The 15,552-nt window shown below is 39.7% G+C and overlaps 1 protein-coding gene across 4 annotated transcripts in view; it reads left to right on the top strand.

Moving 5' to 3' along the window:
- RETREG1 (reticulophagy regulator 1) overlaps positions 1-15,552 on the top strand; it is a 105,796-nt gene that overhangs the window by 73,123 nt on the left and 17,121 nt on the right. For all 4 annotated transcript variants that reach the window (XM_030551740.1, XM_030551738.1, XM_030551739.1 and 1 more), the window contains 2 exons: positions 7,544-7,670; positions 11,565-11,649. In XM_030551740.1, coding sequence (XP_030407600.1) covers positions 7,544-7,670; positions 11,565-11,649 — 212 coding nt within the window. The remainder of the gene's footprint in view (positions 1-7,543; positions 7,671-11,564; positions 11,650-15,552) is intronic.

Raw genomic sequence — 15,552 nt, 5'->3', positions numbered from 1 at the left:
TGGTGATGCTTCATTAAGAGGGACGAGAGGCTAGTAAAATGAGAATCTGGTGTGCAACAGTGTTCAGTGTTGAGCTATGATGGGACTGTGAATGTTGGTAGTTGTATGAAGAGTTATTGGCACAAATGGAGGGAGTTGTCAGGAATTCTCTGCAATAAGACTATGTCAAGTGAACTAAAGAGAAAAGTGTGTAAGACCTTGATTAGGCCAGCCATGACGTATGTATATGTAGGAATGCTGACCATCGAGAAAGAGAGAACTACTACTACTTCACATTGCCAAAATGAGGATGCTCAGATGGATGCTGAGTAAGATGAGAGGTAATTGGCTATGAAGTGAAACAGTACAAGCCATGATACAGGTGGCCCCCATCACTCAAAAGCTGAGGGAGTATTAACTGAGATGGTTGTGTTATGTGAGACGAGACAGAGGGCACTGTGGTCAGAGGGCATTAGATCTAGTAGTTACAAGACTAAGACCACAAGGAAGACCCAGAAAAAAGTTGTCCAGGATGCTGAAGGATTTTAAATTTAAAGTATACGTTTTATAGAAAACAAAGGAAAAAGTACAAGTTCACTAAAACCATGCCGTAAGGCAGGGATTGGCAACCTTTTGCACACGACCTGTCAGAGAAATCTGCTGGCAGGCCAGGACGGTTTCTTTACCTGTAGTGTCTGCTGCAGTGTCTGCAGTGTTCGGCCGATCGCAGCTCCCGCCGCAGTTCACCATTCCAGGCCAATGGGGGCTGCAGGAAGCAGCACAGGCCGAGGGATGTGCTGGCCGCTGCTTCCCACCGCCCCCACTGACCTGAAATGGTGAACCGTGGCCAGTGGGAGCTGCAATCGGTCGAACCTGCAGCCGCTGCAGGTAAACAAACCAGCCCGCCAGCGGATTTCCCTGACCGGCCACGTGCCAAAGATTGCTGGTCCCTGCTGTAAGGTGTGATTTCACTGAGGGGTCATCCTACACACACATCAGAACAGTGTCTCGTACAGAGAGGATTGTAGCATAGTCATTGTAATGAATGTTGCACTTCATTATTTCTGTGTTAATGCTTCCAGAACCTCAGATGGAAAAATCTTTTGTATGTGTAAAGTGTTGTATCAACATTAAGTATGTGACAGTCCATGCTGTGATGGTATGGATTTCTTCCGTAATATGTAAAAAAGCCAAACTGAGAATTTAAAAATTGGATGGTAACAAACCACGAATCCCAGTGATGATTGACCCTCGTGATATTCTCAACCATGTAGCTGTTTCCATCAATTCACACTGAGTTAATAGACATTCTAGGCTTCAGAGTGACACATTGTGACAGACCTGGAATCTTACTCAAGCCTCACAGCACATCTGTGAGGAAGATACATTATATTATGACACCCTTTTTACAGATGGGCAAACTGAAGCACAGAGGTTGCCCATGGTGACTTGCCAAGGTCACACTGCACATCAGAGTTCTGCCTTAACCACTGAGCCACACATGTCAACCAATGTTTTTATTGTTTGATGTAAAACATACATTGGATTTTACAAAGTCAAACATAAGGAGACAAGTAAGCTGAAAAGGTGAGACAGTACAATGTGTAGAAATAACATACATATAGACTTAGAAGTACTATATTTAGTTTGATTCTTGCTTGGATTTAAATATTAAGTAATGTTGATGTATAGAGCACACCATCCTTTTTGTTACTCCTCAAATCAGATTGTCTGCAAAATAATTAGAGATCATTAACGTTATGTTGGAGAGTTCTTCTAGTGGCATTCTGCTTTCATGTCTGTTAGTTCCTGGTAGTGTTTTCACTTGTTTATTTATTTTTAATTAGTATCGTATTTTGGGGAAGGTGGAAATACGATGTAACTTTTAAATGTTTGATTAGTCATTTAAGTAGCACATTTAAGTAGTTCTTTACAAACATAGATACATACAAATGCATCCCCTTCCTTGACCAGAGTCAAGGCAAGTAACAGTAATCCTGGGAACTGAGCCTGTACGGCTGGGCAGAGCAACCTAAATGAGTTAAAACATTTTTTTTATTTTTTTTTTTAGTTGATTTAAATCAGGTCAAGACTTCGTAAAACTAATTTGAAAAACTGCTGTTGCAACTTCAGATTTAAAATGTATAATGAACTAAATTATAAATGTCTGCTTTTTAATGCTACAACAGAGAGAATATGTTACATTTTACAAAACCACTGTAGTAAAAAAAAAAAACCAAAAAATTGAAAGTTAAGGCCCTGATGGTGTAAACACTTAAGTAGGTACATAACTCAAATAATCCAATTGATTTCAGTGAGACTACACTCTGGTGTACAGAGATTATTGGTGAAGAGAGTTAAATATGAAAGACTCATAAAGGATTCAGAAATTAGGAAGTGGGTTTAAGAAGAGGAAGCTTGGAGAGGAGAAAGTGAAAAGCTGTTCCAAGTGTCTGAGGCACCTGAGTGACAGTACAAAACCATAACTTGGAGAAGGGAGCAGTAAAGAGAGAGAAGCAGAGGGACAAGGGAGCAATGAGAACCACAATACAGGTGGGGACAAGATGTGCAAGGCTTTTTGAACATGAGCATGAGGAGCTAGAATTCGACATGGTTGATATGGGAAGTCACTGAAGAGACTGAAAGGGGATTGATAAGATTGGAGTATCAATGAAAAAAATTAGTTTTAGTAGCTGTATTTTGGCTTAGGATTTGGGCTTTTGTTTTCTTTTGGGGTTTTAGTTTTTTTTTGTATGTGGTGGTGGTGGTCATTGTTTTTAATATATATAATATATACTGAATTTCTCCCAAAAAATAAAGGGAGAACAAAACAGTAAAGGAATGGGAGCGGGGACAGAGAAGGAGAACGACATTGTCATTTCCATCTGCTAGGAATTAATCAAAGATTTCTAAAAATTCAGCCCAGATATTTTCTAATTTGTCTGGAGTCCCCCTTCTCCATAGTGTTGCCCATTGTTTAACTGCCAGGTAAGCCAAGTTGTTGTGCTATGCTTCTATGCCTGGATCCAATCTACTCTTCTGTCTAGTCCAGGGCTGGCAAACTTTTTGGCCTGAGGGCCGCATCGGGTTTTGGAAATTGTATGGAGGGCTGGTTAGGGGAGGAGGTCATGGCGTTCCCCCTCCCCCCCCGGACTCTTGCCCCATCCAACCCCCCCCATCCCCCATTCCCTAACTGCCCTCCCAGGACCCCTGCCCCATCCACCCTTCCCCCACACACACACCCTGTCCTCTGACTGCTCGCAGAACCCCTACCCCTGACTGCCCCCTACCGCCTCATCCAACCCGTCCTCTCATTCCTGACAGCCCCACTGGGACCCCTGTCCCCTGACTGCCTCCGTAACCCCTGCCACCCCATCCAACCCCTCCTCTCATTCCTTACTGTCCCCATGGGACCCCTTCCCCCATTCAACCCCCTGTTTCCCACCCTCTGACCACCCTGACCCCTATCCACACCCCCACCCCATGACCACCACCCCAAAGTCCCCTGACCTCTAGCCAACACCACCCCCCGCAGCTCCCTGCCCCCTTACTGCACTGCCTGGAGCACTGGTGGCTGGCCTGCCTGGAGCCAGCCACGCCGTCGCCACCGCACAACACCCTGCCGCAGGAGCTCACAGCTCACCATCCAGCACATTGTCCTGGTGGCAGGGTGAGCTGAGGCTGCGGGGGAGGGTGAACAGCGTGGGAGGGGCCGGGGGCGAGCCTCCCGGGCCAGAAGCTAAGGGGCCAGGCAGGAGGGTCCCATGGGCTGGATGTGGCCCACAGGCTATAGTTTGCCCACCTCTGATGTAAGCACTGAGTCATTTGGCTACAAGCACTGTTCTAGAGACCTTTATACCAATATTTCAGTCATGAGACTTATCCCACCAAGTCTCTGTGGTACTAATTGTCATAATTTATCATATGGATGAATACTCTCAGTTCTTAATGTGTGTTCCCCATACTCCTTGCATTTGTGTATAAACATCTGAGATGTTGAGCAGATTCCCCCCACTGATTTCCCTCTTGTTTCTCCTATGATCCTATTGTGTTTTTTCATGTTCTTTTCCCCTCTCAATATCTAGTCCTCTATTAAGATGGCCTCTTTTTATGCTTACCTGTTAGTTTTTGTCACATCCCCCTGGAACCTAGTTTAAAGACAACCTACTTCTCTGATCCCTTTCACTCTTGCTTCCTGAGTCCTGTAGTCACTGATCTACTTGGGGTCAGACCTGGCAGTATCATTAGTGCCAGTGTAGATGAACAGCATGGTAAGAGGAACACATGAACCTTGGCAACTTTTCCATAACATCTCAGATGTGTGCTACAGGCATGCAGTGCACATCTAAAGACATCATATCATATTGGTAGATGGAAGCCTCCATCCTACTCAGATGAGAGTCCCCAAAAAGCAGCACCCTATCTCTCCATCTGAAAAGAATGGTAGAATGCAGAAAGCACAGCTTGCTATTCAGCTGCTATTTTCTGTTTTAAGTCTGATAAATTGTGAGTGGGCTCCGAGCCACAATATCTTGTGAGACTGCAACTGTATACCATATATTAATATTTATAAAGCTTAATAGCATAGTAATTTCTCTCTTAAATTAATTTTGTTGCTTATTGTTGGAGGTTAATTACTGATGTAGATAAGTGCCTGTATAACATTAGTACTGAATAATGTTTTCAAAACCGTCTCTATAGCTTTAATTATTTTGTTGCATATTTTTAAATATCTGCAGTACTTCATAAGGGTACAAATAAGCTTAAATTAATGCTTGCAAAACACTTTGAAGTCTTATTTATAGTTTGTCATTTTATTCACATTTTATACTGATGCAAGACAGTCTCATATTATAAAATATAATGACAACAATATGCAATTAAGAGTGAATATTAGCTCATCACTAGCTCCCTAACACACTGACTAAAGAGTAATTTTAAAACAGTATACAATTTTTAATTAGGCATATGAGGTTTTACACAGAGAATGAGACCAAAGCAGCTTGTTATTTAACCAGCTTTCAGCTTAAAAAAGTCAATCAATACAGGAAAACGTTTGCAAGTTTTAAATCCACTGACACTAATAAAAAAAGGCTCAACAAGTTAATACAGTGCAATTTTCTTGAAGAACCACATTCATTTCAAAATTTCTTAATGATCTGAAATTTTTAACAGTAAAGCTGTTTCTTTAAAATCCATTTTGAAATCATTTAAAAATATTTTATATTAGTATACCAACCCAAATAAATTGGACAAATGTTTTGGGGTCCGTTTTGAGTACATTTGCCTTCCAAGTTCATGCTAGTTGAATTTTAAATAGCAAAAATGGAGCCAGTATAGCTCTTACAGTGAAATCTTACGATTTTTTACTACTCTGAATGGTATGAAAAACTGAAAATAATGGTAGTTTGTCTTTGCTATCTAGCTAAGAAAGTCTCCTCTTCCAACTGAATGGTAGAACAATCATCTGGAAAGAGGGGCCTGTGTTTGACAGCTTATAGTATTATGCAGTGTTGCTGTAGCAGTGTCGGTCCCAGGATATTAGAGAGACCCACCTTGAGCCTATAATTTGTGTATTTAGCGCTGTGCGTCTAGTATGAGGGATTTTCTTTCCCCCCATCCTCCTTTTATCTAGTTCTTAGGTTAAACTAAAGAGAAAGCAATCTGTGACCAAAAGAATTATTACTGCTAATAGAAAAGTTTTTGTTGATTGTTGTTGGCAATCTCCTAGTAATGCATTAGACTTAATAGATTGAGTGTCAAAGTAAAAGAACTGTAGTACTGTATACATGTTACTTCCATACAGTCTGATCAATGCTGTGCTGCGTAGTCACTGATCTGGTTGCCAACTCCCTTTCTCCTAATGTGGGACATGTAATTCAGCTTCTAGATATATATGTGATGGCACGTCTTTTACATTAATAGGACATAATATAGGCCAGTACCAATTGTTCATTCTGTTTGCCACCGTTTCCTGTGTTCATGCACTCCTCCAAGCGAAAATTAAAAGCAAACAGGCTATCACTTAAAATGTTGTATAGGTTGCTAGGACAAAAATTAGATCTATTTTGTGGTTATTTTTTCCCTAACAGCTTTCTGCAAGTTCTATATGGGTTCTAATTCTTCTATATATGGGTTCTTAAAAAAAAAATCTAAAATAAAAATAGCCATAGGCCTGTTCTCTTGAGCAACCCTACAATAATAAATTAGGGTGCCTGCACAATAAACAAACAGAAAAAATAAGAAAATAGATTTAAACCTCAATCCTTCAGCAGATGGCTTTGGTTTTAGGATAAAAAAATAAATCTGATAAAGATTTCTCAAATTTGCCAAAAATTTCTCATTTGCATGCTAAAAATACCCACCAGAATATTATACAATAAATGAACCACATTAAATGGCACACAAGATGGCTTTAAATGTATGACAAATGCCCTGATAATGTTCTTTTTAAAAGGAAACACCAATAACACAAACTTGGTGTTTACTTAGTTGTGTAAGGCAGATGTGGATCTAGACTTTGAAATTAATGCTTCCAGCATTAATAAGCAATGATTCCAGCTGTGATTGTTTATAGGGACCTAGAAATATATTACACAGAACTGAGCTATCATTTATTTTAGGTCTGTTTAACTATGTAGTTTCAATAAGAGAATGTATCGATAAAGAGTGTAAGATATTGCTATAAGCAAGAGTACAAGTAGTTTATTATTCAAAACACAGTCAAGCTGTGGAAAGATTCTGAAGCTAAGGAACCTGCATGTGTTTGACGACTGTACATAGAGATTTCCCAAATTTTAGCTTAGGCTTTTCATCACTGTGGCTAACTATTATTAATTGTTTGTATTCCAATATCATCTAAAAGACTCTGCCAGGTTTGAGGTTCTATTGTGCACGGTGCAAACATAAAATAAGAGACAATAATACCCCCTCTACGTGTTTAAATCTAAATAGACAATGCAGAGAAAGGGTGGGAGGAAAGGATGTACCATATAATTAGAGAAAATAGAGTGGTGGTTTGCAAACATGTTAGGAAAGAATGTCCAGAGGAAAAAACTGTAGAAAGTAGTCTGATGAAATAATTGGTGCCTGCCAGCTTGTAATCTTTAAATTGAGTTGTCTGTGTACAAGAGAATATTGTGGTTATTTATTTAAATATTTATTTAACAATATAACAAATAATAATCTTGACTTGCACCTCACTCCACAAGACTTAATTAGATCATTGTTTCAGAGTAGCAGCCGTGTTAGTCTGTATCCGCAAAAAGAACAGGAGTACTTGTGGCACCTTAGAGACTAACAAATTTATTTGAGCATAAGCTTTCGTGATCATTGTGTAATTCATTAGCCAGAATATATGGGATAACAAGCACTATGGATTTCTATAGCAGTAGCAGTAGGATAAATGGAGGACATCAGTTTTCAAAATGGTCAGATTCTGTTTAGTGTTTTTTCTTTTCTTCCAGAAATAGTATAAAAGATTAATAATAAGAGCAAAATATTCCATAAAAGCAATACCTTCTCAGTTTTACTTGTAACTAAAGATTTGTTTTTCTATACTCAGCTGGGAAGTCATCAGTTCCAAACATGACTACAGGCCCAGAATAAACCAATGTATTGTAGATGCATTGGTGAATTTATTTCTATTTCTTCAAGAAATGTCCCACTTCAAAGAGAAAAACCCTGGCAAGGTAAGTTCAATAAAGTAAGCTCAATATCTTTATCCTGTTTTATCAGGAGGTGTTCTGTCTCAGCAAACTATGTTTGATAATATAGTAGGTAAATTTGCTAAAATGAAGACACTAAGCTAGATTCAGTCAGGGTTTGTGCTAGCTTCTTCCTGTATGGATTGTAAGGGAGACTCCATGTAGCAGAAAAGTTGCCCAGAGGAAAGTTTTATGGCAGTAGAGCCCCTCCTCCCTTAGCTGCTGGACTCTTCGCCAGCCACTGTGTAACACCAGAATTAGGGCAGGATATGACATGACCAGGGTGGCTATGGGATGCACTGCTCTGGAGCTCCTGGTGGAAATTCCATCTGTCTCCCTAGGGTACAGACATCAGAAAGATCAGATCACAATAATAGCTTTAACAAAAACAGAAAAAATCCTACATCATTTATTAATTTATGTATTATTTTTTAAAATAGGTTTAATTGATTTTCAGAAAGTTTTACTCAAGTATTACATAAATAGCACCTAATATTATGATATGAGGGGATCCTACCTATATCATAGTGCTATCATTTATCTGCTCCTACAAATGTAGCATAGTTTTTCCGAGAAAACACATGAGTGATAAAGGCAAGCAGGAGTATAATACTCTTCTTCTATTGGCAGAGTACTGTTGTTTTTGGCCAGATCTGAACTGATCTTTTCTCAATTAAACAAGATAAGAGTAGCATGAGCAGCATTGATAGTGGAATAGTGTATCATGGCAACTGTAGTGGACATAGTAGATTTTGCTTGTATCTTTGGGAATTTCACTATTTTTTTTTCTTTTTTACATTCAAACTTACTTGGACAAGTTACATTTTCTTCTTGAGATCATAACAAGATTTTGCATTGAGATTTTTCCTGGAAAGAATGCTCTCCGATGTAACAAAATGAGTTTATATATTCCCAGATTAAAAGTACAGTAAGAATGTAAGGTTGAGAGTGTATATCAATAGCATAGGGTAAAATACATTATAGGGAAGTTGTGATTATCCTAGAAACAAATATAAACCCAGGAAATTCAAAGTTAAGATTAAACTGGGAAAAAAAAAACCAATCATATGAGGTATGGAAATTCAGCTTTAATCTGCTGTTTACTGATGCACGGGGGGGGGGGGGGCACTTATCTCTTGAGCACCTCTTTGTGGCTGAGTGTAGTATTTCAGTCCTTTTGCTGCTCCTGGCACCCCCTCTAGGCTATCTGCCTGTCTCTGCCAGTTTTCTTTGGCTTGGACCTCCAGCCAAGTCACACAGTCAGACTGAACATCTTGCAGAGTCCAACAAAAGGGTCTGTCTACCCTCACCAGAGTCTTTAGCCCTAGCATTCTTTGCTTGGGCTTCTAAGCAAGACCTGTCCCCTTCATGGGGCTTAGGTTAGGCTTCTCCCCCCGCCTCCCATTTCTTGGGGTTGATGCTATTTTGCTGGTGGATCCACCCATTACTCTATATTCCAACCTAGAGGCCCTATAAACAGCAGCCACATACTGTTCAGTTACATTTGTTGCTGCCACTTCCCTAGACCTCTTCCCATCTGGCCCCTTTATCTTCACCAATATCCCAGGACCAGACTTCTCCTGTTCCTCTTTCCCTGCAAACCCAACTGTGCAAGTGAGGGCTGAGTTGTACCCTGCTAGTACTCCTTTGGCCAAAGAGGAACACCTTCCCACCCAGGGACTGCCCTACTAAGGCCCAGCATCAAATGTTATCTGAGCCTCTTGGGCACTGATTGGCTGTCACTAGACTTTCTAGCCCTTAGAGGACCAGGTCTTTGTAGTTTCCAATATGGCTGCTTCCAAGAGATCTCTCTAGGCAGGCCTGGAAGACCCAACTTCACTGGTCTTTTCCTTGCATGTTGCTCCTTTCTGGGGCAGGGTGCAGCAGAGGAGTGGGGCCTCGAGTTGGAGTCTAGAAGGGCCTGGTACATTCTGTCACATCTATCATTAAGCATGCCTGAGGGAATTTTGCACCACTGTGCACACACACAGTTCATGTGTGCCACATCATTTTTCCTCAGAAAATACATTCTGCCCCAGAAGTGCTGCAGTTTTGCCTTTTGCCCGCTAGAGGCCACTGTGTTGCCCGCTAGAGTTGCCCGCTAGAGGCTGGCTGTTCTAGTGCCACAGCAACCTCTGGTGGGCAAAACGAAGTGTTGCAGTTCTGCTGGGGCCGAATGTGTTTTCTGTGGGAAAAAAATTCTGTACATGAACAGTGGTACAGAATTCCCCTCGGAGCAGAGGTTCATCACAGTATCTGCCTCCAGAGCCAGGCTAGGACAGACAGTGGGGCACATGGGGCTGGTGGGAGGATTCACAGACTGGGGTTCAGAATGGCTAGTGGGCGGAGCAGCGTTGAGCCAGCGGCTGAATGGGAGTTGGGGTGCAAAGCCACATGAGGAGAGAGGTTTGGGGACAGGGGCAGATGTGCCTGACTGAATGGGAGAGATTTGGAGTCAGCCAGGGTCTGCATGGGGGAAGCTCACCAACTCCCTAACAATTCCGCCCCTCCCCACCCCCAAAAAATCCTGTTCCATACTTTTCCACCCCCACCTAACAACCCTCCAGGTTCACTCCAGGCTCCTCCTCTCTCTGTCTGCTCCTTCCCTGTCTATCAGCTCCTCTGTTACCCCAACTCCTCTGAGCCTTTCACTCATTCTGATAGGTGTAGGAAATATAGTTCTGTATTGTAATTTAAATGAATTACTCAAAGTTCTGTATTAATATGCCTAGTATGGGGTATATTTGTCAAAAAAAAAAATTACCAGAATCTTTTTTTGGTCTGTATTGTTACAGACATACTTACTGACAGATATTTTGAAATAAATTACCAAAATAATTGAAACTGGCATGATTGTATTGTATTATTTTGACAAATAAAATAGGCAGAATTTTGCAGAATTTCAAAAAATTGTGCACAGACTTTTTATTTTTTTTGGCCCAGAATTCCCCCAGGAGTAGTTAAGGCATTTTAGTGTTTGAGGTCTCAATTTAGACAAAACTGATTTTTAAAGACACATTAGATTTTATTCCTCCTCTTTTCCCCTGATGTTGTCGCTGTTCTATTGTTAAGACCATAAGCGAAAAAATAAAGTTTGATAGTGCGTGCGTCTCCTTCTTTATTAATTTTATCTCATAATTTAATTAATAAGCTTGTAAATTCTCAGAAAATTAATGCTATTTTCTAAAAATAAGTACTGTAGTTTTGGGGAGGATACGTTGTATTTTTCAAACACAACAGAGATTAAATTTCTTCTTTATATATGCAAAATTCAGATTCATTTATAGAGCAGTAACTGAGGCTTCCATAATGATACATTGTACAATGTTGACAAGTGCCAAGAGTTAGCACTATACAAGACAAAACAATGAAAATGTCAAGTAAATTACAACTTAATTTGCATAAAGCTATATCTGGCTTTAGCGAGATCTTGTCAGTGCCTTCCTTTTATGAATGAAATCAACCCCCAGTTTTAAGTTTAAAAAAAAAAAGTTGTAGTTTTCAGATGGATTTTGAAAACGGTGACCTAACAAAACGAGCACCTGTTATTACTGCCTATTGTATTCCTTCTGATATTCTTTGTATTCAGTTTTCCTGACTGGTGATGACCTAGAGGTTGTTAAAACTTCCATATGGGAGGTGGAGGGAAGAAGCCTTATTTTTATAATACCGCCTGAGACATAGCCTAATCACCCAAAAATAGGCTGTTTAATTCTTACTGTAATACTTGTATTGCAATTATGATAAAAAATCTTCAATATTGTACTTTTAAACTAGAATATTACCCTGCTGGGGAACTGTTCTTATCACAAAGTGTAAATATTTAATGTCATAGCAATATGAATTCTAACTATCATTTCTGATCTCTTCTGTTTTCAGTTTTGCCTTCTGGTCTGCAGTGTGTGTACATTTTTCACCATCTTGGGTAGTTACATTCCTGGAATTGTACTCTCCTACTTTCTATGTAAGTGTAGTCTTTTTTTTCAAGTCATGTCTTATGCATGTTGTGTGTTCATTATGCTGTCTAACATACAGTCCGTTTTTTAAATAAATAGTTCTGTATATGGATCTTGATCGATGATGGTTTTATATGGATGTCAGGTTACAGATTTTTCAATTTCAGTTAAAATTCTGGCACATCATGGCACAACTGTATGATATCTTTTAGGCAGTGATACAGAGAGAGACATGTTTATGCCAAAAGAAAACATGATCATGAATAAAAATATATGCTACCATGACCACAAATTCCCTATAGTTAGTCACTTGGTATAAGTAGTTGTTGTTATAATGTTGCTATCCCATAGAAGAGAAACCATACACTCCTATCCCACAACGTCTGGAGCTGGTTAGAATGTGCTGGTTTTGATGTTTATTTTATCAATGATTTCCATCTTTCAGCAGTACATTTCCCTTTCTCAGAAAGCAAATGATGTCTTCAAACACTGATGGTGGGCTGTGAGCTATATCTCACTGAGACGTCTCTTCCATGGAAAATCATCCCACTACCCTTACTGGGTTTTTTTGTTTGTTTTGTTTTTACAAATTATGCCACCAACTACTGTAGTGTATCATGTGTCCATACTGTCATCTAATGCTGTTCTTTATATATGAATGGAGTTTTAAAAAATTCAAAAGAGTGGCTGAAGAGCTGAGTAAATTATATGGAAAAAACTCCACATGCCTCTGTTTTGCCAACATATTGGTGTCAGTCTCTGCTGCTGTGAGAGAGTGCCTTGTCCTTTCAAGAGAACTCCTAGTTAAGGAGGGGGAAAAACAGAATAAACTGAGGCTGATGCCTGTATTAATCCATTGCATTGGAGTGTGATATCAGTTCAAGCGCACCATGTCAGGACCTTAATAGGTATAGTCCAATGGGTTAGCAGAAAAGTTCAGTGAAAATAGCAAGGATTATTAAAAGAATTATTACCACCATTACCAAATTTATTATAATGATGGAGCCCTGGCAGAATTAAGAGATTTATATTTAGCATTGTTGGAGTATTGCAGCACACAGCACAGTGATTTATTAAGATCACCAATACAAAGGTTTACAGGCAGAAGAACAAAAACCTTTCTGCTTACATCGAGCTTTTTGAGCCAAATATAATAAACCTTTATTTGTTCTAAAAGAGCTATATATCAGCTATACAGAATTAATAAAACAAGAATGCCAAAAGTTTACCCCCATTGCAATTGGGAGAGAACATTAATCGCAAAAAAATGTGGCTACCACCCTCTTAAGATAATGACTTATACGTTTAGCACCAAGGATCTGTCCTATATCAGGAATAGAAAACATCTACTCAAAATCAAGGAGGGCACTGGCTCCCCCCCATCCCCCAGGGGACATCCAGAATGCCATTGATAGTACTCCTGTGCTGACAGAAATGGCACACACACAGAGTCACTGACTGGAAAATCACCTGAAGCAGCACAGTGTGGATCCAATCTCAGATACAAATAGATCACTGCAGAAGGAATAGTTTTTAGAACAAGAAGTCATGTGATCAGAAATTCATTGAGATAGTAGTCATTGACAAATGTCCAATACATTACCTCCTCCTAGAGCTTTCTATTTGTTTTGTTAATTGGGTGTATTTGTTTGAGGTTATCTTTAGTTTATATTATGTTTTATTTGCATTCAATATTTTCTTTAAATATGTTATAGTAACCTCTGGAGTTTATGAATACTGACTCCGTCACACGGTAGGTGGTTACTCTTTTGTGACGCTGACCGATGTCATGTGACTAGGAACAGGAATTAAAGTTCAATGTTTTACAAGCCTGTAATATTATTATATTGTGGTAACACCTCGAAGCCCCAATCAGAGATCCTGGCCCATTAAGTTAGGCACAGTAAACAGGTTGTGATATTTTCTTGGAGTATCCAGAACTGTAAGCCACCCTGTTACTTCTCTGCCTAAGCATAAAAGGGATCTGCTGGTGCTTAACCGAGTGACAATTCCTTGTCCTCCAGTTTGTTAGCCAGCCTCACATATTCCTCAGGACTCTGCCAGTCATAACTGTCTTGCAGATTAACCCTTGGACTACTTCAGTTCCAAAACTCTCTAGAAGCTTCTCCCTACGACATCCAGATCCTGTCTCTGGACACTCACAGAAATTACCATGTATGCTGTTTCCAAACAGACAGAATATACATCAACCTGTTGGTTCACCTGAGGATGCACACCTCACTTTAATATAAAAGCATTGAAATGAATTTATAATAAACAATAAGTTTATTAATAAAGAACTGAGATTTAAGTGAAACTAAGCAGACAATAGAAACAGAAAACAAAACGAATAATGACATTTTAACAGTTGATATATTATCTGCCGCCATTTCCCCAGCATATATAGAAATGGGAGATAGTTACCCTATAAATCTATTATGATACTGGTCTTGGCAGCAATTACTGGTTGAATGCATTGTAAGACCACATCTTTAAATCCTATTTTGGGATGAGCCAAAATTAACGAAACACGGATTTCTTTTAAGTATATAAATACATTTTGTATTTTTGCTGACAGCACCAGCAATATTATTTCATCTAACGGTTAAACTTGCTGATTGACATAGATTGATCTTCTACAACAGCAGAAACTTTCTCCAGAGTAAGTGGGACAAAATGCACAACAGTTGGATTCAGTCAGGGTCATTACTTGGTAACATTTTTCACTACATTTTAGTGACTTTGCTTTTGTTTTTCTCCTTCTAAAAGATTTTATTTGCCTAAATATATATATTTTAATGAGACTGTGATTGTGACCCAGGGACCTCTTGATGCCAAGTGGCAGCAGGAAGAAGTGGTACATAACGGTTAGAGGAATGCCCTGGGTCTGGTATTTACATTCTGGTTCACCAAAAGAGTGTCATGTGAGCTCTTTAATAAAAGCCTCTGTCATGCTGGTTGTCAGTATCATTGCAAAATGCATGTACGAATGTTGTATATGGAGTTACATATGTACACTGAAAATTATGTTCTTAAGGTCTATGTGTAGGGACTGGTCGCCAGGAACAGGGAGAAACTGGTTTTCTTTCCGGCAAGAAATGTTTGTGTTTCCATGTAAATGAAGTTCTGTCTGATTCACAATGGTAATCTACTCACCAGTCTGAACCAAATGCTAATGAAGGATAGTGAACTCTTCAAAGAGAGGAAAGGAACAGGAAGAAGTAAATAGTGGGGTAGACAGGGGCAGGGAAACCCATCTTGAGATGCACATCAAAGGTATGTGCTGGTACATTTAAGGGTGCAAAGAGACACACTGGCATCCTTCACCTAGGAAGTCGGATAGCAAAATTTGCTTAATGGAAAAGGGGTCTCAACCAGGCCTGGCTGAGAACGTTGAGAGAACTTTGGGTGAGATAAGCTTTTTTAGACAGAAGGATAACTTATTAATTAAGTTTAGTCTCTAGAAAGCATGTTATGATTTTGTTTTATATGAAACCATTTGTTTCCAATATTCTTACTCACTGTCACTTGAATTTCTGTTCTTTGATAATAAAGTTATACTTATTTTCTCTGTAAATATATCTAAGTGCTGTGTGTTTAGCAGAGCTGTGTTCTAAGGTATAACTAGTAAGCTGCAGTGTCCTGTTCCGTTGGGAACACCAGACCTGGTAGTTGTGTGAGAGTTCAGTAAATAAAGGGCTGACTGTAGGGAACACTCCTAGGACACATGGGTTGGTGTGTGCCTATCGCTAACCTGCACCGAAAGAGAGAGGTCTGGAAGGTAGTGCTTGTGCCACCAGATGCTGCTGGTTTCAGGAAATGGATCCACAGCAGATACAGACAAGAAATCTTCACACTAAGAACAGGTGGTGGTGAGGTGCCTCACAACCCTGGCTACCCGGGGAAGTGTC

The sequence above is a fragment of the Gopherus evgoodei genome, chromosome 2 (genome assembly GCF_007399415.2).
Source record: "Gopherus evgoodei ecotype Sinaloan lineage chromosome 2, rGopEvg1_v1.p, whole genome shotgun sequence".
Taxonomy (NCBI): Eukaryota; Metazoa; Chordata; order Testudines; family Testudinidae; genus Gopherus; species Gopherus evgoodei.
The sequence above is the reverse complement of the archived record's forward strand: the minus strand, read 5'-3'. Positions and strand labels throughout refer to the sequence as shown.